The sequence below is a fragment of the Caloenas nicobarica genome, chromosome 22 (genome assembly GCF_036013445.1).
Source record: "Caloenas nicobarica isolate bCalNic1 chromosome 22, bCalNic1.hap1, whole genome shotgun sequence".
NCBI classification, from domain to species: domain Eukaryota; kingdom Metazoa; phylum Chordata; class Aves; order Columbiformes; family Columbidae; genus Caloenas; species Caloenas nicobarica.
This window is the reverse complement of record NC_088266.1, coordinates 6,980,626-7,006,518: the sequence shown is the minus strand read 5'-3', so window position 1 is coordinate 7,006,518 and position 25,893 is coordinate 6,980,626. Positions and strand designations below refer to the sequence as shown.

Sequence of the window (25,893 nt, the reverse complement as noted above, 5' to 3'; positions counted from 1 at the left end):
TTGTCCTCAGCCTCAGTCCCGTTAAGTTCACATGCAGAACGCTGCGAGCTGGGGCTGCCTGCACTTCCAGGGTCCGTCCAGTAATGCCACATGTTCTTTCTTTTTAATTACCCTTGTTAACAGCCTGCGACCCCGGCTATTACGGGGACGGCTGCAGGAAGAGGTGCAGCTGCCCCCCGGCAGTGTCCTGTGACCACGTCAGCGGGGAGTGCAGGACTGAGTGTCCCCCGGGGTACCGCGGGCAGGACTGCGCGCAAGGTGAGGCCGCTCAGACCCGCCGCTGCTCACGCGTACACCGTGCTCCTCACCAAACCCCACGGAAGGACCTCCAGAGCTGCCCCCATGCTCGCTCAGACCCCCGGGCCCACTGCAGCAGATCTAATGAGCGAAATTTGGAGTGGCAGGTCCTTGTAAAACACCGCAGTCCCTTTAGAGTGGATTTCTCCTGCATAATGAGTCCTATTCAGAAAATAACAAGGTCTCACTTTATCCTGCCACTTGGGCCTCTCTGCTTTGGTAGATGAAGGTGATAGATATCTAGTTATCTTCTCCCCCACTTTGATGTCTTTTTAGTTCCAGGCAATCAGTGCCCAGCAGAACAGTATCATATTTTCTGTTCTACTCTGTTCTCCATATTTAAACTCTATTTGATCTGCAAATGGAAAAAATTACATATATTTAATTTACATTAGAATTTAATATAGTATTTCTGTATGAACCTCCTAGAGCATTTTTCTGCTCTTTATCTAAAGGGCGGGTTGACAACACGGTAACTGAACTGCACAGCTCTGTGTGGTTTAACACTCACGCTCCGAGGGTGCAGCTTTTCCAGATCCTGGGCTGTCAGAGACCTTCACTTTCTTTGAATAAAGGTGTTTTGAGTGACGCTAATGGCAGCGAGTCGTTGGCAAGAGGTGATGATTGTGAAACACGAACACCATTGGAACAGAAGAACTTCTGCCAGCCTCAGAGCTGATTGAAAAGCCAACCCCATCCTCTCGTGATCTTGTCTCCTTCTGAATCACACTTCAACCAGTCAAATCCAGCAGAAAATGGAAAAAATTGGACCTGAAAACATGCTGCATTAAGAAAAGACACACTGCATTAAGAGCTTCTGAATTTTGGTTCAAGCATCCCAGAGTTTCTGCACTTAACTTACACATAACCAAGCATTCCATCCACACCCCACCCCGAAATTATAGCTATTAACCTAATTAAGCTGCTAGCACATGATTGCCTTGCGTAACACCACAACTGATAGAGCATAGCTGGTCTGTTGGTCAGAGCAAAAGCTGCAGAAGGTCACAAAAAGTCCCAAGTTAGCAAGCGCTAACAGAGCTCGGCAGCGGCAGGTTGTGCAGGGCCGGTGGCCCCTCGCAGGGGTCCCGGCCCCCCCGCGCTGCCTCAGCAGGCTGGACGCTTTCGGTCGGGATATTTTTAAAAAGAAAAAGAAAGGAGCTTACGCCTGTAGGGGGGAGTCACAGGAAATAACACAAATATTTGTATAGAAATAGTAGGCTCTTGGCTGTTGTTCGGATCTGGAAATTATTAAAGGGTGAAGACAAACATCTGCCATCAATTAGCAAAGAGGAGGAATAACAAAAACTCCACTGTGCCGCTTGAAATCTAGGCACTGGTGTGCTTTTCATCCGTGATTTGTGATCGTTGGTGTGTTTGCCTCTGCCGAAGCCTTAGGAAACATCGGCTCACTGAACAAAAGGGAATGCGAGCACGCGGCTTTTTTGGGAGACTCAAATAGAATTTAAGGCTCTTTGGGTCTGAGGCCCTCAGTCTGCACATAATTAGCTGGCTGCTAAATTGTGTCCCGGGGCACAAAGCAAAAAGAGCTTTCTGGTGTCAGCAGCAGCACCCCGGCACGGGCAGGAAAAGTGCAGGTGATGGTGTGGATTTGGGGGGATGTGAACCTGATATTCTGCACCCAACACAGCAAGAGCAGGGGGGCTCGGTCACCGCCCATGGGATGCGCACACGTGTCTGGGAGGCTGAGCAAAAGTGCATTTTCCTGCCCGTTTGCTGGGGCTGCCAGCGGGGCACAGCTCTGCGAGGGTGCAGCCGGGAGGGAGTTATTTTGCAGAATTGTGGTCAAGTTTGGAGACCAGTTTGGCCTCAGCTGTTGGGCATGTGATTGGTCAATCTTGTATGTGTATATATATATACACAATACATATATATATGTGCATATATATGTGTGTGTGTGTATATATATATATATGTATATACTTGTTGAAAGGATAAGCAACAGCAGAAAAGTGATACTCAGACAAATCAAGGCCGCGGTGCAAATGGTCCCCGCTGCAGTGACAGTGCAGATGACAGCGGTGACATCCAGGCCCTGATCCGTAACACGCTCTCGGCAAAGGCCCCGGAGGAAGGAGCAGGTTCGACACGTTCCTTTTTTCCGCAGAGTGCCCGGAGGGGACGTTCGGGGTGGGATGCCGGCGGTCCTGCTCGTGCGGCGGAGCGCCCTGCGACCGCAGCTCCGGGCAGTGCCGCTGCCCGCCGGGACGCGCCGGGCACGACTGCGCACAAGGTGAGCGGGCAACGGCAGCACGTGCGCCGAGGTGGGGACGGAGGTGGAGAGCTGCTGTTTTCCTTTGCCTGAGATTGGTTTTAAAAACAGCCAGTGCAGTTAGAATCATCTTCATGGAAAATTAGGAAGGAAAATGCAGCTTTTGATGGTAAGTCTTAAACAATAGGCTCAGCTAGCTTAGTGCTGTAGTTGGAGCTGAGGGGGGTACAAGGAAGCAAACAATAAATAAAAAAGATGAAGATATTTTCAGCTGTTGCAGTCCCTAACATAGGGAAGGAGACTACTGATGTGTATTTTTAATTGCCTTCACCATATTAGTCTTTAACTGCTGGAAAACTAGAGAATCCTAAATTAAAAACTTTTACATGATTATACAGTATTACAGCAGCTGGAAGAAATTAGTCATATATAGACGTGCTGCTCCTAATAGTTTGATGGAGCAGTAAAGCCCCACGTGCACAGTGCTTACCGTGCAGTTTGAACTGATGTTTTTTCCAGGCCCTGCAGCAGCTTAGGAGCAGTTAAACCAGGATTGCCACCTCAGATTTATCAGCTCTTAGCCTTTCTTCTCCTTTGCAGCTGGAAGCAGCTCTGGCCGTGCTGACGGACGCGCTGCCCGGTGCTGGGACAGCAGCCGCCAGCAGCACGGTTTCCCAGCGAGGAGCCCTTGTAGCTCCCCACAAGTAGATGCGAATCCTAAATTGACATGAAAGCGCTGGAGTGGGATCAGAATAGCACTTACAGGGGCTCATGCACAGCTTAGAAAACAGGCAAAGCAATGTTGTCCTTGCTAGTAGCCATGTATTGCCAAATAAAAGTCCATGTTTTGCATGAAGTATGGACATGAACGAAAAAGGGGACCCATTGCACCAGAAGAATAGATATTTCCCTCTTACCTCTCGCTGTGATCCCGATGTCTGTGTGTCCTTGTGTCCTTCTCTCTCTGCCTGCGCTCCAGCCTGCCCTGAGGGTCGCTGGGGACTGGGCTGCCAGGAGATCTGTCCTGAATGCGCCAACAACGGCAGCTGCGACGCGGCCACGGGCGCCTGCCTGTGCCCCCCCGGCTACACCGGCCCCCGCTGCCAGGACGGTGAGTGCTGCCCCCCGCCCCTTGGCCCGGGGGTGTCACCAGCTGGAACGAGGGATGTTAGGGACCTGGGGTACCTGCTTCAGCGAGCAGAGCATCCAGCTGCCGAGCAGGTGCTGCCATGCTCATCACAGAGACAGCCTCTACTTGCACCAGGGGAGGTTTAAATTGGATATGAGGAACAATTTCTTCCCCAAAGGGCTGTCGGGCATTGGAACAGGCTGCCCAGGGCAGTGGTGGAGTCACCATCCCTGGAGGGGTTTAGAAGACGTGAAGATGAGGTTCTTAGGGATGTGGTTTAGTGGCAGTGTTGGGTTGACAGTTGGACCTGATGATCTTAAGGGTCTCTTCCAGCCAAAATGATTCTATTCTATCTTCTATTCCATATTCTATCTTCTATTCTCACACGTGGCCAAGGAGCATCACTGATGTCCCTGCTCATGGCAGGGGGTTGGACTAGATCACCATAGAAAGTCCCTTCCAACCCAAACCCTTCTGTGATTCTGCGACTCTGTGCCCGGAGCTGGTGGCAGCTGCAGCCCCCCGTGCCGGGGGAGCCCTCGCTGCAGTGTCCCAGCCTGTTTGCATCAGTCCACGTCTGCCTTGGCAGTGTGTCCGCCGGGCTGGTTCGGCCCAGGGTGCCAGCTGAGCTGCAGCTGTGGGAACGAGGGACATTGCCATCCTGTGACGGGGACGTGCAGCTGCGCGCCGGGCTGGACGGGGTATAACTGTCAGAGAGGTATCCTACCCACCGGTTATTACCCGTCATGCCTAGAAGACACTGACCTGTGCAAAGCTGCGCTGAGATTTGCTTCGTTGTCGTCTTTGTGCTGTGTCTCTGCCAGAAAAACCTCTGTCTGAAATCTCTGCTTCCTCTGCTCTGCCCTGCCAGTGCCGCCGGGTGCTGCTTGCCTCTCAGTAGTGAGCTTGCTTGCAGAAAGAATTCACGTCAAATACGTGCTAGCATAGCACCCGCTTTTGCTGTCCCGCTGGGTTTTCACCTGCAGCCGTGTTTGTCCTCCTTCCTGAGTGAGCAATTGTAATCGATGAGAATAACCCCCACGGAGGCGGCAGCGCGGTGCCCGTGCCGCTGCTCCCGGAGCAGCCAGGGGCACACGCGCCGTTAAGGGTCCGTCCCGCTGTGTTCCAGCCTGCGACGCGGGTCGCTGGGGCCCCGACTGCGCCCACACCTGCGACTGCAGCAACGGTGACGGGAGCTGCAGCGCCGAGACGGGACAGTGCGTCTGCCAGGCCGGGTACACGGGCGGCCGCTGCGAACACAGTGAGTGCTGCACTTTAGCCGAGCCAAACGAGTTGTTTCGCCAGGGGAAAGGCATTGGAGGCTCCTGGAGCGGTGGAAGCCACAGGGCAGATTTCTCCATCAGCGCTTCTTGGGTCAGACACAGCAGTTCGGTCCCGTGCCCTGGCTGTGACATTGCCAGTCCTGTCCCGAGGGTGGTTGGGTGACCTGGACACTCACCTGTAACCACTGGTCATTACAAAGAAGGAGCTGCCAGATGCTGTTATTTCCATTCAGAGCCCAAGCTCCCACCTTAGCACAGCATCCCAGGGACGTGGGAAGGGACGGGCTCCTCAGTCGCATTTGTTTCTGCTTGCCAGAGTGCCCGCAGGGATGGTTCGGGCTGAGCTGTCGCCAGCAGTGTCGGTGTGACAACGGGGCAGCCTGTGACCACATCAGCGGGGCCTGTACGTGCAGCCCGGGCTGGCGAGGAACCTTCTGTGAGCACGGTGAGTACCCTCCTCGTGGGCAGAAACCTGGTGCGATTGCTCCTCTGATCCCCCCAGCTCTGTCCAGTTCCTTGAACACCCATAGCGAACATAGATCCCCTATGCTGCTGCCCTGCTGGGGGAGAGCCCAGAACAGGTGGCTGTCACGCTGGTGCAGCATTTTATTGGCAAGAAAAGGCCACCAAGAGGCACCTCTTCCCTGCTGTGAGATTTCCAGCGTTTTGTGGGGATTTACCTTTTTGTTTTCTGCAGCCTGTCCGGATGGATTTTATGGATTGGAGTGCCAGGAAGCCTGCGACTGCCTGAACGGTGCTCGCTGTGACCACGTAACGGGCCAGTGCCACTGTCCCCCCGGCTGGGACGGTCCCCGCTGCGGCCAGGGTGGGTGTCGCTGGGGAACTGGGGACGGGATGGGTGGGATGGAAGTTAATCCTGTGCAGCAGAGAAGTATTTGGTTGTTGTTGAATGTAATGAAGGCTTGAGCATCCGGCAAAAGAGTTTCCTAATAGATAAAATGATAGAAGATTGAAGATAACAAGTGTCCCTATTTGAATGTCAGCCCCCTGTAGAACCCAGCTGTTATTTCCCCCTAGCACCATAAAAACCACTTTACAGAACCATCACAACAGCCGCCCACCGGTGCTGGTTCATCTCCCAGACAAGCGCACTGGGGATGGTCAGCAGGAGTCTGCCTGATGCAGTTTGTCCCTAACAGTTTCTTGCGCTTCTGCTCCCGCAGCGTGCCGGGAGAACAGCTACGGCGAGAACTGCAGCCAGACGTGCAACTGCTTCAATAACGCGACCTGCGACCACGTCAGCGGGCGGTGTCTGTGTGCGGCCGGGTGGACGGGACCCACGTGCCAGCAAGGTAACGCACCCGAGGGTCGCTGCAAAACCCGGAGCTGAGGAGGCTGCAAAGAGCTCAGGCCCCCAATGCCGGGTGTCACCGCTGCCGCTTACCCGGGCGGGTTTAAATACCAAACGTCTCCATGTGGGCAGCTGAGCAGCCTCAGATGTCGTTGGCTCCTCTCCATGCATCTCACTGCATACGAGAACAGCTTTGGTTCATATCAGCCTGTCCTCTGATCACTGTTTGCCTCCGGAGCTCTTTTCTGAGGGGATGTCTGCCCTGGTTTCCTGCAGTGTGCCCGCTGGGTTTCTATGGGAAGAGCTGCCGCCAGCGCTGCCTCTGCCAGAACGGTGGCACGTGTGACCCTGCCACGGGGCTCTGTGCCTGTCCCCAGGGCTGGACGGGGCTGGCCTGCGAGCTGGGTGAGTGACGGCGCGTCGGCAGCACGGAGAAATGGGCTCTGGCACAAACCCGTCCCATTTCGGACTCTGAAGGTGTGGGGGTGACATGCACGGCGCTGGTGGCAGAGCTCAGGGTCTGTCCCCACGGGCGGTGGGGGTCCGGGTGGCATTTCACCGTGTCCCTCTCCCAGAGTGTGCGCCGGGACGGCACGGGGCAGACTGCCAGGAGCATTGCCAGTGCCACAACGGGGGGACCTGCCACCACCAGACGGGACACTGCCTCTGCCCGCCGGGCTGGACCGGAGCCGCCTGCGAGAGCCGTGAGTGGGGCCGGCGCGTCGCTGCCGCGGGGGCTGGGGAACGAAAGGGACATCGGTAAAATGAAGCGTGCACCTCCAGAAACTGCAGCGAAAAAGCTCCACCTCACCTCTTTTTGTGTAACTTGTCCTCTCTCCCGCGTTCGCATCCCTGAAGCTTGTCCGGAGGGGCTGTTCGGGGCGCGCTGCGAAGAGCACTGCGACTGCGGGGACAACGTCTCGTGCCACCACGTCACCGGCGCTTGTGACTGCCCCCGCGGCTGGCGGGGCCGGCGCTGCGAGAAAGGTGAGGCGGCATCCCTGCGGTGGCACAGCATCCCTGCGGTGGCACGGCATCCCCGCGGTGGCACGGCATCCCTGCGGTGGCACGGCATCCCCGCGGTGGCACGGCATCCCTGCGGTGGCACGGCATCCCTGCGGTGGCACGGCATCCCCGCGGTGGCACGGCATCCCTGCGGTGGCACGGCATCCCCGCGGTGGCACGGCATCCCTGCGGTGGCACGGCATCCCCGCGGTGGCACGGCATCCCTGCGGTGGCACGGCATCCCTGCGGTGGCACGGCATCCCCGCGGTGGCACGGCATCCCTGCGGTGGCACGGCATCCCCGCCGTGGCACGGCATCCCCACCGTGGCACGGCATCCCCGCGGTGGCACAGCATCCCGACCCTGCTGGTACAGCCCTGGCACAGGGAAACCGAGGCCTGGGAAGGAGAGAAACTTCTTTTTTTTAATACGAGTCGCAAATTGTAGCAAATTTTAAGGAGCTGACAGGCTGCCCTGAAAGAGGCATTTGGCTTGCTGCAAAAAAATGCTGGCTGGCCGTCTGCTATGGCCAGGTCTGGCTCAGCACCGCAGACACTGGGGGCAGGAGCTGGCCCTTGGTGTCTGGTGCCTTTCAGGCATTAACAAGAACTGAAATCCAGGCAGGACACTTACACGTTGCTCGTTTTCCCACAGCCTGCCTGCCGGGTTCCTTCGGGAAGGACTGTGCCAGCCGCTGCGCCTGTCCCCCGGGAGCGCCTTGCCACCACGTCACCGGCCGCTGCGCCTGCCCGCCCGGCTCCACCGGCTCTGGGTGTGAAAAAAGTATGAAAAAGGGAGTGATTGTCCTAACAGTTCTGCTGATGGGCTCTGAGAACACGACAGCTCAAGGAATTGCTACATAAAATAGGGGGGGGTGTGAAGAAAAACAAGGAACAAAAAATCCCCAACAGCACGTGGTGCCAAGGAGCAACTCACATTTTGGCAGCTGGGTGTGTGCCCGCAGAATGTTAGCAAAGCTCAGGGAGCCAAGTGGGAAATCAGAGCTCTGTATTTATCCAGAGGATTAGCAATAAATCAGCATTAAAATGAGCTCCTGTGGGCATGAGCAAGTCTTGAAGAGACAGAGGCATGTGAGCACATTCCTCACGCAGGGGATGGGAATATTTGCCATGCCCAGGTGAGAGGATGGAAGCTTGCAGGGATATGAGGGTAGGTAGGGCCAGCATCGCAAAAAGCATCTAATGCCGTTAAGTACTGCATTTGCTTCTCAATCCAAGTCTTTCCTGGAGTCAGGGAACCATTTGTGTGTGGCTCCCTTTGCTTTTTTGGCTGCAGAGAACTTTCACTGTCATAAAAGGCTTCCTAAATCCTGGCTTCAAATAAAAAGGGAAAAAAAGTCTTGCACAGAGGGGTGGGATAGCTCCCGCTAAGCGAACCTGAGCCGCCTGGGTGCCCTCTCTCCCGCCAGCCTGCCTGCCAGGGACCTTCGGCGAGGGCTGCGCTCACATCTGCCAGTGTCCCGGAGCCACCCAGGAGTGCCACCCGGTCACCGGCGCCTGCGTCTGCGCCCCCGGCTTCCACGGGCCCGCCTGCCAGCTGGGTGAGCCCGCGCTCCGGTCCCCTTCTCCATCATGGTCGGTACCCGAGGCTGGTACCAGCGGTGCCGCTTCGGAGCCGTCGCCCCTGCGCAGGGGACAGCACCGGGGTGACGGCTGGAGGAGCTGCCTGGAGCGGCTTCGAAGCACGGGTTCTCATGGGTTGTCTTGCCTGGTTTCTTGCCATGGTCGCCTTTGTCCTCCTCAGCGTGGCTGAGGTCTGTTGTGTTGTTTTTAACCGTTGTCCAGCTCTTACAGCTGAGTCTGTCCAGACGAGTGTTTTCCTGCTCTCTTGCCCAAGCCCGTCCCTGTGCGCAGAGGCTCTGGCCTCTGCCGTGTCTCTCGCTGACTAATGGGCGAGTAGGAGTTCATGTAAACAAAACTTCATTCTCATCTGCACTCAGACCGTTGTTTTGGTTTTTTTCTTTTTTTCATTTTTCTTTTGAATTGTGGGCTACTTACCAGCTATGTCTTCGGCAGGGAGGTTCTCAACAGCCCAAAGCTCCCTGGTGTTGCGTGTTTGCCATGGCATTGCTCACCAAGTGCTCTCTGGGGTTTTCTCCGGGCCCTGCCGAGCACCCAGGGCAGCTGTCGCGGTCCTGCAGCTCAGTGTGTCCCACGGGGGCACCGAGCACAGCTTGCAGGAGCTGCTGTTCTTGTCTGTGGTGCATTTTTCCAGAGTGTTTGGACCTCGTTCTCATCTTTTTAGGCATGACGCCATTCCTGCTTTTATTCTTTCCCCCTGCAGAGTGCTCTCCTGGGTGGTATGGCCATAACTGCGAAAGGCCATGCAAATGCAAGAACGGGGGCGTGTGTGACATTACCACGGGGACGTGCCACTGCCCGCCCGGCTACATCGGCGCTGACTGCAGCACTGGTGAGTGCCGGAGGGGAGCGGGAGCTCCCAGGAGATCCTCAGCAGGAGGTGAATGGTGGTAGGAGCAATTCCTGCCCGCAGCCGGGTTGCTGACCCTGGAGAGACGAGGAGCCATACAGTGACCCGCTCCTGCATCGGTGCAGCAGCAGAAAAAATGCTCCTGGTCTGACTTTACCACAGGTGCCATCAGCAGTGCCGTCCCTGCTTCAGTTGCAGCTGATCTCATTTGCTCTCTTAACCACTGAAACATTTTCTTGCTCCACTTATTTCATGCCAAAATGATTTCTCCACTATGAAAGGCCTAACACACCAGCCTTTGCATCGTGCCATCACTGTCTCTCTGCTAAAAATGCTCTGCTCCTCCGGCAGAAGGAAACCGCAAAGCTCTTTTCCCGGTCTGCCCATCACACTGTGCGCAGTGGCAGGGCACAGACTCCTCCTGCCAGCCCGTCGCTTTGCTCCCGTGCCAGCACAAAGTCGTTCCTCTCCAGCCTTCAGACGTGCTGTGCTTTGGCGTGACCAAGGCAGATCAAGGTCTTCCTCCCACCAGGATGTCCCGTTGGTCGCTACGGCGAGGACTGTGCCGGGGTGTGCGCCTGCGGGGACGGCGCGACCTGTCACCACGTCACTGGAGACTGCGTGTGCCCCCCAGGAAGAGCCGGTCCCTCCTGCGAGCAAGGTCGGTATCAACTGCAGGTCTTGCGTCAGGATGAGCAGGGGTTTCAGGCAGTGGGATGGAAAAGGTCTTGAGTGGAACCCATTTCCTTGCCCTGAGATCTCTGCCTGTGCTCGGGCCCTCCTGCCCAAACCGCACCAGAGGCCCTGTGCCCGCTGTCACCTGCTCATGTCCCGCTGTCACCTGCTCATGTCCCGCTGTCACCTGCTCATGTCCCGCAGGCTGCGAGAAGCACCGGTACGGGGTGGGCTGCCAGCAGACCTGCTCCTGCCGCAACGGGGGGCTCTGCGATGCAGCCGACGGCTCCTGTTCATGTGCGCTCGGGTGGACGGGGAAATCCTGCGAATTAGGTAAACCCAACTTGGATGCATTGTCCTGCACTGGCCCAGTAACCATGGCACTCAGCGTTGTTTTATACTGGGCCCAGTTTCTGTTCTCCCCACCTGTGTCTGTCCTGCCGTACCATGTCCCGAAGCGCAGGACGGGGCCGGTGTCTGCTCCCTGTCCGCTCACCAGCTCCGCCGCCGCGTCTCCCTGCAGAATGCCCGCCGGGACGGTACGGTGCCGACTGCCAGCTCCGCTGCGCCTGCCTGCACAACGGCACCTGCGACGCGGGGACGGGCGCCTGCCGCTGCCCCAGCGGCCACTACGGGCCCCTCTGCGAACACAGTGAGTGCGGCAGCACAAACACCTGCGCTTTGCAGGGGGAGGGTGTTTCTTAAAGCCAATGCAGAAAGCAGGGTCACAGCGCAGAGGTGTGACCCACTGCAGTCACATACGTGGCTGTGTGCACCCATGGGCGCTTCCTTTCTTACCGGCCTCCGCAGCAAAGCCTTCCCGGGCAGAACAAGTAGTGGCAGAGAAGGTAATTAATTCCTGTTCTCTGGGTGAGACCGCTGGATGCAGAGGTGCCATTCCGAGGCAGCTGAGCACGCACGTCACCGCTGCATTAGTGCTGGGTAGATGCTTTGGAGCTGCAGTGCTGGACTCTGCAGCAGCGCTGGCTGCAGGAGGCTGGTGGCCCTGCCCTGGTCACTGAGAACAGTTGCCTTCAATTGGGTATTTCTCAGAGAAAAAGGCTCGCTGCTTCTCTCTGCTGGGCTGATGAGGCTTTGCTGCAGCTGAGCCTGAGCTCAACCCAGCCCTGCTTTAACGAGCTCTCCACCCGGCTCCATCCCAGGTTGTCCCCCGGGCTTCCACGGAGCCGGCTGCCGGGAGCGCTGTGACTGCGAGCACGGAGCGGGCTGTGACCCGGCCACCGGCCGCTGCCAGTGTCCGCCTGGGCTCCAGGGCGACCGCTGCCAGGCAGGTACTGCGTCCTTTGCTGCCTTCCCTGGAAACAGGTGGGATCCTGAGCCGCAGGCTCGTGGGGTGTGTGGTGTATCTCACCTCTCTCCGCAGGCTGCAGGGCAGGGACGTACGGCGAGGGATGCCAGCAGCTCTGCGACTGCATCGGCGATGCGCCCTGCGACCCAGCCACGGGACGCTGCCTGTGTCCCCCGGGGAAAACCGGCCCCACGTGCGGCTCCGGTGAGTTGAGCCACAGCCTGGGAGCGGTGCAAGAGGGGCACTGACGGGAGGCTTAACCCAGTCCTACAATGGGTGCAGAACCCCTCTTGTTGGAGCTGAATTCTTATGGAAGGGGGCTTCCTTTTTTGTGTGTCCCCTCAAGGAGTAAGAGGGCATCCGAACAGCAGTACTCACCTCTCCAATCTCTGTTTCTAGTCAGATCTGAACACGAACATCCCCCAGTGCCCTTGTGTTTAGATTGCCAGAGTCAAAAGGCTGAAATGCAGATGGAACAGCCTGTTCTTTGGGATGCTCTGACGTCCTGTGTCACCAGGGCTCGAGAGCAGCCTGCGGGGGAAGGCAAAGAGCTCCTTGCCTTGTCTGGCACTCAGCCCCCTGCCAGCTCTGCCTGCTGCACGGTGGGAACCGTGAGCGTTTCTGCAGAGCCGCGGAACACGCCGCCCTGCCGCCGGCTGAGCCCGTCTCTGTCCCCTCTCTGTCCCTCACCAGAGTGCCGACCGAGCAGGTACGGCCCCGACTGCAGCCTGGGCTGCCAGTGTGACCCCAGCAGCTCCTACTGCAACGCCCGGAACGGCCGGTGCCGCTGTCTGAACGGGCACATGGGCCCCACGTGTCGGGAAGGTAATGTACGGGCACAGCAAGTGGGGACAGTCCCCACTCTGCAGGGAATGCTGCGGGACCCCTGCTCGGGCTGTGGCTCCAGCCCGGTGGGTTGGTTTGGGTGGCAGCACCATCAGCTAAACCCAGTTATGGGGTGTAGAACCAGCCTCTTCCCAAGGCCCTCATTTGGTGGGATTTGTTCACCATCACCCCAGGCACGAGGGAAAACGCAGGCTGCACGCTGACAGTGCTGTGAAAATGAAGCTGTTCAGCAGCCTGATTCCAAACATGCCCATGGTAACGCCAGGACACAAAGCCTGCTCTCCTGGGCAAACTGGAACAAAATGATCCTGTGCATCAACCGCAGTGAAAAAAACCACCCACCTTATTTCTGCCCAAACCACGATGGAACCTGTTGGCTCAGAGTGACTTCCCTTTGGGCACTGTACGGGGTGCTGTGGGGGCAGGATGGGACAGGATGGGGGGCAGGACGCTCTGACTTGCTTTGCAGGTGGTTCGTCCCCTCTGCTGCCAGCCGAGCACCCCTCCTCGGTCCCAGGTCAGTGACACCCCGACGCGTGGCCGTTCACACTGCGGCTGCGGGCGCAGACCTGAAAATGAAGCAGCAGCTCCCGGCTGCGAGCGCCGAGCGGGGCCAGTGCTGGGGGGTCCCTGCAGCATCTCCCCTCCCAAGCTGCCAACACACCGTGAGCACTGGCCCATCCCAAATTCCCTTCCAGCCGTGCAGCCCGTGGTGCCCAGCGGGTCCCCTCCACCGCGGCGGGGGCTCCGGCCGGGCCAGCACTAGGTCCTGCTCCCTCGGCGTGACCAAACAGCCACCTCGGGAAGCCAACAACCCATTGAACTAAGTGGTTTACAAGCCCCAGGAACGGTCATTTATCATCTCCTGGGGGACTGAGCCACTGCTCGTGGCGTTGTCTGAGCCAAGCTGAAGCACCGAGTGTCACCAGGTCACCGCGGTGGCACGGGCGGGCTCCTGGCACGCCGTGGGGACACGCACGCCATGGGGACACGCACGCCGTGGGGACACACGCCAGCACTGGTGCACACCCGCAGCCAGACACCCAAAGGGACAGATCAGAAGCGATCGCTTCTGGCCAGCGGACAATGGACTGTCATAGCTCATGGCAAATTGCTGGCCTTCATCTTTTGGGTGCTGGGCTTGGGGAGCCTGAAATTATGGTCCAAAAAAGGTATTTATGCAATAGTATTTATGGGAAGCTGCACAATGGAGTTGTCAGAACTGAGAGCTGGATGTGCCTGGCTCTCCTGAAGTCATGCCTCCTGTAGAAGTACCACTCACTTGAATTTTTTTCAGTTTTGTTTAAACCGAATTTGCAATGGTCTCATACTGTAAATTATCATTTGCTGTGGAGGACAAGCCGTTGAGCTCCAGCACTCACCTCTGCAGAGCCGGTGCCCACAGTCCGACCCGTCTGTGCTCCCGTTTCCTCCGTCGCTGGCAGCACCGTCTGCTCCCAGCGAGCTTCACAGGGGCTCAGGAGCTGATTTTTCATAGCAGGAGTATGTCAGCCCCTTTGAGCTGCCCATGTCATTTGCTCCACCAAAAAGCAACCCTAAATTAGTATAACAATCAGACATACTGCATGGGTAGACACAAAGCTCTTGCATGGTCCAGTAAATGCAAATCTCTAAGTGTTCTCACCCCAGCCCTGGACCCTTCATCTATTTGCACAAAGCCCTTGGGCAAGCGCAGCCCGAGAGCCGACACCGTCCAAAGCCCCAGGCTCCGCGAAGGCGCTGGGACGGTCCCGTCCCGGCACGTCCCCTCTGCTGCCGCCGCAGCACCGCCCGCCCCCCGGGCCTGGAAATTGATCCCACAGGGGCCGACTGAAAATAATAGTTGTTTCTTTTCCCGATGGAATTTATTTTAATCTGTATATAACTTGTAATTTTTTGCTAATTCTTTTCTTATTTTATTTCTTCCTTAACAGTATTTTTTGCGTTAGGTATCACTATTGTGAAGAGATAATATAAGTATGTAGCGAAGGACCAAAATTGTGTAATTAAGGTTGTATGATTGATAACCAGGGAGTAGAAAGATTTTGTCCATGTGCCAAATGACCCTGATCAATCCTGCTGGACCCAGAAAGCAGCGGGTGCAGCAGGAAGGGCCACCCAGCGATGCCATCGTGCTGCTTGTCCACTGACCGAGGTGCAGAGAAGCCCCGGGCCCCGCTGGCCCCGCTCCAGGACAGCACAGAAACTGGCCCAGCCTCGAGCATCGGGATAATCCGTCCTGTCCCATCACACCCCCAAAGCCCGAGCTGCAGCTCTGTGGCTCCTGGCACCCCCTTGGAATAAACCATAAGCATGGGACTGCGGCAATCTGTACCTATATTTCTTATATCACGAATTTTTTTCCCTGTTCATATTTCCTAATACAGTTTGTTTGCCTCCTGTTTTCATGTAGCTAGTGTCTCTCATTTTGGAGCCCATCTTGTCTAATTAGCACTGATGAAAAATTTTAATTCTTTCACAGTTAAGACAAATAAACAGAAAACCTCACTGAATTTCTGTCTGGTCTCAGTCCCTCACACTGGCGATGTGCTGCAGCTGGCAGCAGATGTTAGGCAGCTGTTCTCAAGGATGGTTCTGAGATGCGCATTTGTCAAGAACAAGCAGAGGCCAGAAAGCTGCTGCCAGCAGAAGGAAGTTTTCTTTTTAGAGCTCGTCATCAAAACAGACACATCACAACAGGGCTGTCCCCACGAACCCAAAGCTGCCTCAGCCCAAAAATCGTCGCTGCCATTTCCCCCATCTCCTGCCACCCGTGGCGTCACTGACTCACAAAAACCCAGATGCGAACTGCTCAGCTGCGACAAAAGAGTGACACTCTCCGTTCATCACTTGTTGGTGCTAATTCTGGGGCACGGGGGAAGGTGAGGGGCCGCTCTGCCTGGGGAAGGACGGGGTCCGGACCCCCGTGCCCGCAGCCGCAGACGGGACAGGCAGCGGGAGCTGCAGCATCGCTCGGCTTCGTGCTCCCGGCCTGTTCGTCAGGCAGGACGTGCAAATCGCTTCCCTCTGGCTGGAGCATCCCATTTCTGCCCAAGAGCTGACCAGCCTCCAGCATCCACTCTTTCAACAAGTGACCAAAAGGCGACGGGCATCACCTCACCCTGCCAAGGTGACCGCTGCATTCAGAAGAACCAAGAATAATTGTGGGGGGAAAAAGAATAAAAAAGAAACAGGGAAAACTGGGTCAAATAACAAGCCTAGAACAGAGATTTAAGTTCTTAAAAAAAATTCTCGATTCAGGTACACCCTCCCCGCGCGCCGGGTCTGCCCGCACAGGGTCTGCAGCCACCAGCGCCGGCCCAACCAGCAGCGGGGACGGAGGTGGCAGCACGAGCCGCTCGGCAGAGCCCAGAACGTGGCCACAGCCATTTCAGCCTGACCCGACACCGCGGCTGCTTCCCGAAGCCTGTTCCAGGTCATTAACACTCATCTCGGCCAGGAGCATTCAGACACCAGGGCTCACATTAATTAGCTGCTACAAAGCCCAGTCCTGGACGATAAGATCTGCTGCCTGTGACTGCTCAAGACAAATGAAATTCAAGAAGAAAGGATCTCGTGCTCCCTCCTCGCTATGGGCTCAGTCCGCAGGGGTTTGAAGACCCCTGAAATGAGTCAGGACAGAAGCATGTCTCCTGGGCTGGAAGCCTACACGTCGGTCTCTATCCGCAGCCGCTCCATCCGGCGGACGTTGCACTCCACGGCTGCGCGGCTGGTGATCTGCCGGGCGCAGGACTGGGGAAACCAGCCCCGCTCGCCATCCCTCAGCCTCTCACCCCAGCACCAGCCTAGGAGAGAACAGAGCTGGTCACACAGGGAGGACGGGCCGTGGCCCCCGGGGACACGTGTGGAAGGAGCAGCAGGGACCTGCCAGTGGCTTCCCGGAAGCTTCTGAAAAATAACGGCTGAAATCCCAGTTTGCTGGGATCGCTGAAGCTTCTCCCCCCACCGCAGCTCAGCTGCAGCTCCCTGCTCGCCGACACTCACCGTCCTCTCCGCCCAGCACCAGGACAACGTCCGCCTGCTGCAGGGACAGCTCGTCCGCCTGCTTGGCCAGGTACGCGCGGGTTATCTCCACTTGGCTCAGATCTGCAGGGACAGCAGGGACCAGTGAGCGCACAGCCGGCGCCACTGCCTGCCGTAACTCATAACGTCATAGAATCGTGCTGTTTGGAAAAGAACTTGAAGGTCATCGAGTCCAACCGTTAACCCAGTGCTGCCAAGTCCACCATGTCCCGAAGAACAGCGTAAAGCCCCGTGCCTGCAAGTGCTCAGGCTCTAGTGCCACCGTTAATCCCCGCCTAGCCAGGTCGGACCTCCCGCATGCCGATACCTCCTTTAGGAGTGGTGTCAGGCTTTTCCTTTTCTTTGTGCATCAGCGCTGTGATCCAGCGGGCCCGGTCGCTCCTGGCAGCGGGAAAATCCATATTATTAGACAAAGAAAGCCTCAGAGGTGGCATCTGTGTTGGTGGCATCTGTGTTGGTGGCAGTAGCTGGGCAATTCCCAGCGGGAAGGATGAAGGCCTTCAGGGCAGGTCAGACTGAACAAACATCACATTCAGAGCAAAGACACTTCACAAGCAGTATGCATCACCCAGCCGCTTGGCTTGATTTGCACAGGGGAAGCATTACATGGGAATTATAAGGGAAACCTAAGACAGAAGGAAAGCGAGCAAGGGGACGAGCCCACATAGATCTCTGCATTTCTGGGAGGAGGCGCGGGGAGGGAAAGGGTGCTTCACACGCAGGCTTATCCCACAACGGGAGGACACCCACCCAGTGCAACCCCACTCACAGCGTCTCCGCCGCCAGCACCACCTCCTCCCGCCGGCCCTCGCTGTCCCGCTCCATCAGCACCCGCAGCAGGTGCCCGCCGGCGCCGCGGGCCGGGCCGCCGCTCTTGCCGGGAGGAGGAGAAGGCGGCTCCGAGTTCTCCATCTTCTCCACCGTGACCTGGTCCAGCGTGGCGTAGTTCATCACAGTGTAGCTGTCCTCGCTGCGGCAGAGACGGGGCGGGTTCAGTGCGCATCACCGAGGTGACCGTCACAGGGTCAGTACAAAACACACTTCAATAAGGGTCAAAACAGGGAAATCTCAGGAATTTCTTGGGCTACATGCTGCTTGGGAAACTGAGATTTTAATCCCCCTGGTCCTTTTCCAGGGAAAGAAGAAGGTTCCGTGCAGTCTTACCTCTTTTTCTTGGTTATGATGAGGACGTCGTTGAACAAGAAGAGGTAGCAGAGCCGGCCGGCGCCCCGGCGGAAGATGCCCCCCTCTTCCGACAGCAGCAGGTACAGCTCCCCCCGCTTCAGCAGCCAGCGGGACGCAGAGATCAGCGGGAAAGGCTGAAACGGACCCGGAGAAAACCCGTTTACCACCTGTCTCACAAGCAGCAGGCAAAATCATATAAAGAAGCTGCATTTGGACTCACAGTGGACCCTGGGGTGCCCAGAAACTCACATCAAAGTCCGAACAGCAAGAAAGAATGGTCACCCCCCGGACGAAGCAGTGGTGCTGCTCGTGGCAGCAGGGATGCTCCGGCTGGTCCAGCCTTCCCAGAAGGATTCCCAGGACAGACCCGACACGCCGGGATGGGCCCCTCTAACCACACACCCCAGACTTCTTTTCCCCCACTTCCACGAGTCCTCACCTTCTTCTTTCCAAATTCTAGCTGTTTCTGCAGTGTGTACATCTGCTCTGTCCTCTCCATAGCACGAGCTCCCTCATTGCAGCTCTTAACCAGCTAGAAAAAGGAAAGAAACCACACGGGCAGCAGAGAACGGCAGGACACCGAGTCTGTCCGTCCTCTGCTCCAGCACGAGCGCTGCCAGCGCAGGTCGGCGGCTGCTCCGCTTCCCCGGGCAGGAGAAACAGCCAAATCCCCACACAGGTCAGCATCGGGTTTGGGGAAAGGCAGCTGGAGGTTCTCCTGCCACAGAGATCTCCAGGAGAGAGGTGGCACCTTTGCTCTGCCTGGAAAAGGACCAAAGCGAGACCGCACCAAAACCGAGCTTCACCGAGCAGCAACACGAAGAGGAAGAATTAATCATCCCAAGAGAGGAGGTGAAGAGAGGAGGACGAGCACTCGGACAGACAGAGGGGAGGACAGAAGCTTTCTGCAGGCAGGGGAAGTGAGGCACGTCTGGCCCTGCCGAGAGGCACCCGGCCCCTCGCGAGGTCCCTCCCGAGCACATGTTCCTGTGCCACCGCTCCAACTTCGCTCCTCCACCTTTTGCTCTTTGCTTTGTTTACTGCGCTTTGCCTAAATCTCCAACAAACGAGCCAAGTGTCGCAGACCACGACCACCTCGAAGGACGTTCTGAGAAGGGGGGGCACTAACGGAGAATACAATACCAAAGGGAAGGACAAAAGACGGGCCACAGAGGAAAGAAGAAAAGATGGCAAGAATAAGAAAAAACCAAGATCAGGTGGAAAAGGTGAGGAAGGGAGAAGACGTGTACATCCAGCAGCTGTTTGGAGCAGAGAAATCCCCGGTGAACTGATGCAGGGAGGAAAACGGAGAGGCCAGAAGGCAGGATGGGGCAGAGCGATGGATGCAGAGCTGGGAGCAGCCGGCCTCACCTTGCTGATGGCTTTCAGAGCGCGGGTGGCAGCTCCGTACGCTGCTGTGCATGCTTTTGTTTTTTGACAGACAGTCTAGAATGTCAAGATAAGACGGTTTAGTGACATTGCAAGGCACAGAACAATGCGTCCACCTGGGATTTCGGATGTGGCACAACGGTCGACCCGGCAGCGGGACAGACACAGTCAGAGCAAGTTCTGCAGGGCTGGCAGCTGCGAACCCGGGTTCTGCTGGGGCTGTCACATCAGATACATGCCCGACCGTCACCATCACCCTGCACTCCGGGCATCCCCCCGGCCCCCAGCCCTGCAGCCCAGTACAAACTGGGAGCCGTTCCCAGAAATCCCACCTCCAGCAGCTTCACTGTTTGGAGCAGCTGGGTGCAGAGTTCTGGATCTCAAAAAAAGCTTGTGCAAGACCCGATTTCCCTTCCTGGGCCACACGACGCTAATGAAACAGGACGCTCGTGCCACCCCCCAGGTGCCCAAACACAGCACAGGGCACGGAAGAACCTCACGTCACTCAGGTGGGTGGTGCTGAGACGTGAAGCATTGTACACAGAGCTTTGTGCTGCACACCTGACACGCACAGAAGTAGGTCACTCTGAATCTAAATCCTGAATAAAGGCTTGGGCACCCCAGCCTTGGCTCCCAGAGGGATGCAAGTCCAAGCAGAAGCTGTCCCGGGCTCAGCTGAGTAAGAGAATAACAGCAGCCTCTTCAGAGGCGCCAAGCAATGCCACCGTGTCACTTACTTACATCTAACAGCAGAGGAAGCCGTGTTACCCTCTGCATAGGGAGAATGAGAAATGATATCATTGGCAGGCCTCCACATTCTGGCTTCCTTTCAATTTGTTTCAGAGTCTCTTTAAATAAGGGGTTTGTGGTTCTGGAACAGGACAAGAAATCTCCATTAACTCTGTTCTTCAGTTGTCAAGATTCTCAAGCAGCTTTCCACGCACGAGAAGCGTGGCGGCGGCACTGACGGGCAGCGTGCCGAGCTCGGAGCACGCAGCCGGGGCAGAAAACAGACTGGTCCGTTAGCCAGTGACGGAAAAGCACCTCGAGAAGCTGTGCCCACCAGAGTAAAGCTGTAGATGTACCAACAGCAGACACACACCTGACCTGTGCCACCAGTACGATCTGGGGATGAACAGCCTCCAGAGGTGTCCCCAACAGGCCTCATACGTGTTATTGACCTTGGCAAGAGCTGCCTGACTTCAGTAAGTGGCAGCATCACCCCACTTATCTCTATCCTTCACCCTTCTCACAGCACAACAGAAACCACGTCCGGATCACCGGACACAGACGCATTGAGGTTGAGAAGTTGGGCTTTGCTCAGAGAGGAGACAACCTGCCTCAGGGAAAAGGAGCCGCCGCAGGCTGAGGGAGCCCCGTGCACATCACGGCCCCGTCCCAGCCACCGAGCGTCCCCGCAGCCCCGTCCCAGCCACCGAGCGTCCCCGCAGCCCCGGGACCCGCGGAGGCAGCTCCAGCCAGGGCTGAGCACCGAGCAGGACTCACAGCAGCTTCTGGAGGGTCCTCTGCTGGTAGACTTCATTGGAGCAGTAGCTGACGTATGGGCTGAAGTGGTTGGAGGCGTGTTCTTCAACTATGTCACTGATGTCAGGAATGAGGAGGTTTTCCTGGTGCCGTTTCTCCAAGTCTTCGAAGAATCTAAGGGGAGAATTCCAAATAACTTCACTACGTGACCCGTTATGGCTGGACAAATGGAACAGCCAGATGTTTAACAATGTTCCCAGGGCAACTTTTCCCCAGTTTTCCCAGAGGAGACAAAGCTCTGGATCCGTTCTGGACGGGGTCAGCTCTGCGCAGCTGGGACACCCACGTCCCCAGCGTGGCTCCCAGCAGAGACGGGGAACAGGGAATGCAGCTCTTGAGGCCTCCTCCGTTCCCACACGACATCCCTCCTCCGCTTTAGTTCTCCGGGAAGACTCATTCCCGCCCCATCTGAGCCGATTCTGCCCAGCTGGAGGACACCACAACCCCAACACCCCCAGAGCGGTTCCCACGCTGACCCCCACTTGCCTGGTGCTGACCGTCAGGATGTCGCTGATGTTGGAGAAGAGGTGGTGATGCTCCATCTGAGTCATGGTCTCCTTCAGCTCCTCCGACCTCATGAAGTGACACACCAGGATGCTCAGGCTGTGCATGTAGGAGTACTCAGAGGTGATGATCTCAAACATGGCCTGAAAAAGCAGGGCAGTGAGGATGTAACAGGACAAACTCTGACAGCACAGCATTCCCTGCATCATCTCGTGCACTGCTTGGCCTACACCCATAACTTCAGCATGTGCTTAGGACTTTCATTCATTACACCACTGAGATGTTCTCCCTTCCTGCAGCTATTTCTCAGCAGCACCCAAAGGAGCTGCCTGCTTCCCTGCCAGGACACACGGGTGATCCCGGCCAGCGCTGCCCAGCCCCAGGGCTGCTGAACTGAAACCTGAACCTGAGGCTGAGCCCAGAGCTGCTGAACCCGACGCTGAGCCCAGCTGTGCTCTGAGCCCAGCCCAGTGTGAGGGCTCAGACACGGCCACATGTGTCCCCCCAGCCTCCAGCATTCATGCTGCACCCCGGGCACGTCCGAGGCTCCTCTCACCTCCTGCCGCTTGCGCTCTTCGGGGTGGATCTTCTGCAGGATCCCGGCTTCCAGCACCTGTGGGAGAGCTCTGGATCAGTGGGCGCCGTCACCGTGGACCGACGGTCCTTGCACGCCCTCTAGCGCGGTCTGGTCCTCTGCCTGGCGCCACAACCCGCCAGCATCGCCTGCCGCAGCATCGCCCACGGCAGCTGGCAGATGCTCATCTGCAGGAGGAGATTATTCTCCCCAAGGGCCAGCACCCAGCCCAGGTACCCAGCAGCAGCGCCTGCCTTCCCCCTGTCTGTGGGGGGGACAGCACAACAGCAGCAGCATCCTGGCGAGCCTGGGCAGGATCCTGCGCGTCCCGGCCAGGGCTGGACAGCCCCAGGACATCCCATTGCAAAGACTTGTGCTGCAGAGTTACCCACTTACAGTTTGTTCAGAGAGCTTTTAAAATACACGCAGCTGTGGCCGCAACACATCCTGAGTGCTAGAGCAGCCCACGGCAAGGGTGAGAGGGGCCTTTCGGGCTGCGCTGCTGCCCCTACCTCCGGGAGCTGGCTCCAGGTGACCTGTGCCGGACGGTAGCTCTGCACCACGATCGCGGCACCCGCAGGGGACGGCTCTTCTGGGACAGGTTCCTCCGGCAAATCCTCATCTGACTCATGGCTGACAGAGTTCAGGCCTCTCTCACGGATTTCCTGGTACAGCTGGGGCTCTGCAGAGGAAAAGGCAAGAGGTCGGCGAAGCCTCTCCCAGCCGCAGCCCAAGGTTTCCCTTTGCGCTGCCGCGGCCTCAGCCCATCGCCCAGAGCCAGGGCCAGCACCTCCCCGGGAGATTGGACTTTGCACAGCCCCAATTAACCAGCAGCTCCTGCTCCTGGCAGCTCTCCTGTGTTTGCAAAGCTGGGAGCGCTCCTGCTGCCAGCACGGCAGCACCCGCGCTTCATCACACCCGGGAGGGGAGAGCAGGGCTGCAATGCTCCGCTTGCAGGTAAGAGCAATTGCCCCAGGCCAGGGACAGGCAGCAGCACACGTGGCAAAGGGACTTCAGGCACTCGCTTTGCTGAGAAGCGCCAGGTGCCCTGCGAGGCAGAGGGGACCCCGGCGCTCCCGGGAAGATGGGAGGCAGCACTCACGGTCCTTGAAGGAGCCACCACGCTTCTGCACCCGTTTCCGCCCAAAGGTTCTCTGCAAGTGGAACAGGAGGAGAACACGCTGCAGTTACTGATTTCTGTGGCCCTGGGAAGCACCAAGCAGTTACCTGCACTGCCAGTCAGCAAATACCACCCTGGTCTTTCAGCCCGAGTTTTGTCTGAGCTTTTGTTTGCCTTACCAAAGTGACTCAGCTTTCACCTCGCATTATCGGGGCCATGATCTAAACCAGTTTGTAGTTACACCACTGCCTTTCGCATCTGTCCGTCTCACACCTGGACTTTGCCTGCGCTGGAGTCCTGTTCACCCGTGTTTGTGTACAACCCCCCGCCAGCGCGGAGCCAACCCCGCCCTGCAAACATGCCCACGGCCGCCTGCCGACACGCGGGAGCCCGGAGCAGCCAGTTCCACTGCCCACAAAACCCACGTCAGATATTTCCGGGCTCTCCAGGGACCTACAGCACCTGCTGGCGACATGTCGGCTTCCCAAGGCACGAGTCACACCGCCGGGCTCAGCAAACCCTGCCAGCTCCACGCTGGGCTCACGCAGCTCTGCAACCCACAGGAGTTGCAGGAAAAAAACTCTGCAGACCCCCCGGCAGCAGCTCATCACCGGGAAAGTGGGGCTCGATCCCAATCGGGTGACAGCGGACGCAAAACCCACCTTGTTCCTGGTGGGGCTGTGGGCAGGCAGGGCACTGCTCTCCTCCGGCACGGGTTTCAGCGAGGGGACGGCGTTTTCCGGCTCCGTGCCCAGGCCCTTCATGGCCGCGCGGTAGGACATGTTCCTCAGGTTGCGCTTGAGGGCCCCCCCACCGCCATCCTCCTCATCTGCCTCCACGGAGACGCTGGGGACGATGGGGACGGACACCCGCTTTGGGTCGGGGCCCTGGGGCTCCCGGCTGGACCCAGTTGCCCCAAAGCTTTGGTGCCGGGAGGGGTTGTTCTTGGTCTTGGTGGAGACAGCCAAGCTCCTGGGGATCAGCTGCTGGGTGCCCACCTTGAGCGCGGCCGGGCTGTCGGTGCTCAGGACGATGCGTCGGGGCTCGGACGAGGGGGGAGAGCCCATCGCCGGGAGCGGGGAGGCATCGGGCGCCGTGGCGGAGCTGCACTTCCCAGGGGGGGAGCTCGGGCTGGGGGGCTCTGGCCGTACCGGGTGGCATCGGTACTCCAGGAGAAAGGTCTTGTCATCCACAGAGCTGGCAGTGGGACTTCGAGACATGATGGTGGCACAGGGAACTGGAAAGCTGTGTAAGACAGACAGACAGATGGCTGAACACCCTCTCCCAGCAAGGCAGAGGGCATTTACACTGTGCGGTGGCCAGAGCACTGTTTCGCATGGGGAAACCGAGCTGCCCCAGCCTGAGCCACCACGGCTGTCCTTTCCCTTCCTGGCTCCCACCACCCCAGCCTGGCGTGCTGTGAAAACCCCCAGGAGCGCAAAACTGCGAGCCCCGTCCTCCTCAAAGCTGGTGCCTGTCCCAAACCGTCCTGAGGAACAGCTTCACACCACGTGCAAAACCACCTGCCCGAGTCCCTAAACTCCTTCTTTGGGATTAACCTTACCCATCTCCTTCTGTGCCACCCCATGTGCTGTGCACCTACAGAACAAACATTTGATGGAGTGTTTTACACCCACTGCCTGCCTCATTACATAATTTGAGGAAAAACTATGGTTTCATTCCTCTCAACTATTTCATTGTATTCCACCACCATCTCCGAGCTGTTCCTTTTCAAAGGCCATGCACCAGGAAGCAGAAACCAAGACTTGAATGTATTCCCCTGCCTCAATGACTGGCAGAAGGACAAAACAGACCCATCAACAAAAGCTCATTTGATTAAGATGCTGCTTATTTTCCTGCCCTTGGATGAGGGACACATGCCTCTTGGCCAGAGGTCTGCCAAAAGTCCTGCAGATGAGAAAAGCACTACATTCTACTCTTAATCCCGTTTTGGCTGAGGATAAAGCCTGTCCTAAGCACCAGCCCTAACAACATGAAACAGGCACGCCGGTTTCAAGGCGCTGGGTGCTCCAACGACCCCAGGTCTCCGGTGCCGCTGATCGGGGCTGGGACCCGCAGTCCCCGGGACACGCTGGGGGTCCCACCGGCACAGCCACCCGGAGCTGCCGCCCCGCCCGGAGGCTCCGGTGCCGCCAGGGACCGCTCCAGCTCCACCCCTGGGGACAAACGCACCATTTCCCCCCCCGGTACCTGCACACGGGCCCCCGGGACCGGCCCCGCGGGAGGGACCGCGACAGGACGGAGCCTCCGGCTACTCACCCGCGCGGCCGCTCCGCCCCCGCGGAAGAGGCGCTGCCAGCGCGGGGATCCGCCTCCTCCGGGGCAGCCGGGGCGGCGATACCGCCCGGGGAGGAGGCGGAGGAGGCGGAGGGCCCGGCCGCTGCCGCCCCTTCCCCCGCCCGCGCGGCGCTGCTGCCCGGGGCCGCTGCCCCCAGCTCCGGTTCCAGCTCCGGTTCCAGCTCCGGGCCCTTCCCGGGGAACCCGCGCGGGGGGCGGCCGGTCCCGGCAGCGCCCGCACTCGGCAGCGCCCGTGGGAGCCCGGCGGGGCGGGAGCGGAGCCGCCCTGGGGCGGGGCCGGGCGGGGCGGGGCCGGGCCGGGCTGGGCAGGGCGGGGCTGGGCGGGGCCGGGCGGGGCCGGGCTGGGCGGGGCGGGGTTGGGCGGGGCGGGGCCGGGCGGGGCGGGGCCGGGCTGGGCGGGGCGGGGCCGGGCGGGGCCGGGCTGGGTGGGGCCGGGCAGGGCTGGGCGGGGCCGGGCGGGGCCGGGCTGGGCGGGGCCGGGCTGGGCGGGGCGGGGCTGGGCGGGGCGGGGCCGGGCTGGGTGGGGCTGGTCGGGGCTGGGCGGGGCGGGGCCGGGCGGGGCCGGGCTGGGTGGGGCCGGGCGGGGCTGGGCCGGGCGGGGCCGGGCTGGGTGGGGCCGGGCGGGGCTGGGCGGGGCTGGGCCGGGCGGGGCCGGGCTGGGTGGGGCTGGGCGG

The 25,893-nt window shown here is 58.5% G+C and overlaps 2 protein-coding genes across 4 annotated transcripts in view; one reads left to right on the top strand and one right to left on the bottom strand.

Annotated features, from left to right (window-relative positions):
* Window positions 1-14,988, top strand: part of MEGF6 (multiple EGF like domains 6) — a 37,569-nt gene extending 22,581 nt beyond the window's left edge. The window contains exons 14-35 of the mRNA XM_065649812.1: window positions 124-258; window positions 2,426-2,551; window positions 3,510-3,641; window positions 4,249-4,377; window positions 4,789-4,920; window positions 5,259-5,387; window positions 5,640-5,768; window positions 6,127-6,255; window positions 6,531-6,659; window positions 6,830-6,958; window positions 7,113-7,241; window positions 7,913-8,041; window positions 8,688-8,819; window positions 9,563-9,691; window positions 10,242-10,370; window positions 10,589-10,717; window positions 10,908-11,036; window positions 11,548-11,676; window positions 11,769-11,897; window positions 12,387-12,518; window positions 13,009-13,056; window positions 13,238-14,988. Of these exons, the coding sequence (XP_065505884.1) occupies window positions 124-258; window positions 2,426-2,551; window positions 3,510-3,641; window positions 4,249-4,377; window positions 4,789-4,920; window positions 5,259-5,387; window positions 5,640-5,768; window positions 6,127-6,255; window positions 6,531-6,659; window positions 6,830-6,958; window positions 7,113-7,241; window positions 7,913-8,041; window positions 8,688-8,819; window positions 9,563-9,691; window positions 10,242-10,370; window positions 10,589-10,717; window positions 10,908-11,036; window positions 11,548-11,676; window positions 11,769-11,897; window positions 12,387-12,518; window positions 13,009-13,056; window positions 13,238-13,305 (2,711 nt within the window). The 3' untranslated portion in view covers window positions 13,306-14,988. The remainder of the gene's footprint in view (window positions 1-123; window positions 259-2,425; window positions 2,552-3,509; window positions 3,642-4,248; window positions 4,378-4,788; window positions 4,921-5,258; window positions 5,388-5,639; window positions 5,769-6,126; window positions 6,256-6,530; window positions 6,660-6,829; window positions 6,959-7,112; window positions 7,242-7,912; window positions 8,042-8,687; window positions 8,820-9,562; window positions 9,692-10,241; window positions 10,371-10,588; window positions 10,718-10,907; window positions 11,037-11,547; window positions 11,677-11,768; window positions 11,898-12,386; window positions 12,519-13,008; window positions 13,057-13,237) is intronic.
* ARHGEF16 (Rho guanine nucleotide exchange factor 16) lies at window positions 14,467-25,256 on the bottom strand. 3 transcript variants are annotated; one of them, XM_065649813.1, is made up of 15 exons: window positions 25,181-25,256; window positions 23,563-24,145; window positions 22,883-22,934; window positions 22,293-22,462; window positions 21,763-21,819; window positions 21,189-21,349; window positions 20,664-20,816; window positions 19,899-20,028; window positions 19,140-19,214; window positions 18,208-18,300; window positions 17,748-17,902; window positions 17,353-17,553; window positions 16,891-16,964; window positions 16,545-16,646; window positions 14,467-16,345 (listed from the first exon to the last, which is right to left on the bottom strand). In XM_065649813.1, the coding sequence occupies exons 2-15, from the start codon at window positions 24,118-24,120 to the stop codon at window positions 16,206-16,208; spliced, it is 2,121 nt and encodes a 706-aa protein (XP_065505885.1). In that variant the 5' UTR covers window positions 24,121-24,145; window positions 25,181-25,256; the 3' UTR covers window positions 14,467-16,205. The 3 variants fall into 3 exon arrangements, with proteins under 3 accessions (XP_065505885.1, XP_065505886.1, XP_065505887.1); XM_065649814.1 differs by lacking the exon at window positions 25,181-25,256 and adding an exon at window positions 25,112-25,168; XM_065649815.1 differs by lacking the exons at window positions 14,467-16,345; window positions 16,545-16,646 and having other exon boundaries at window positions 16,912-16,964; window positions 17,334-17,553.
* Window positions 25,257-25,893: the final 637 nt, after the last annotated feature.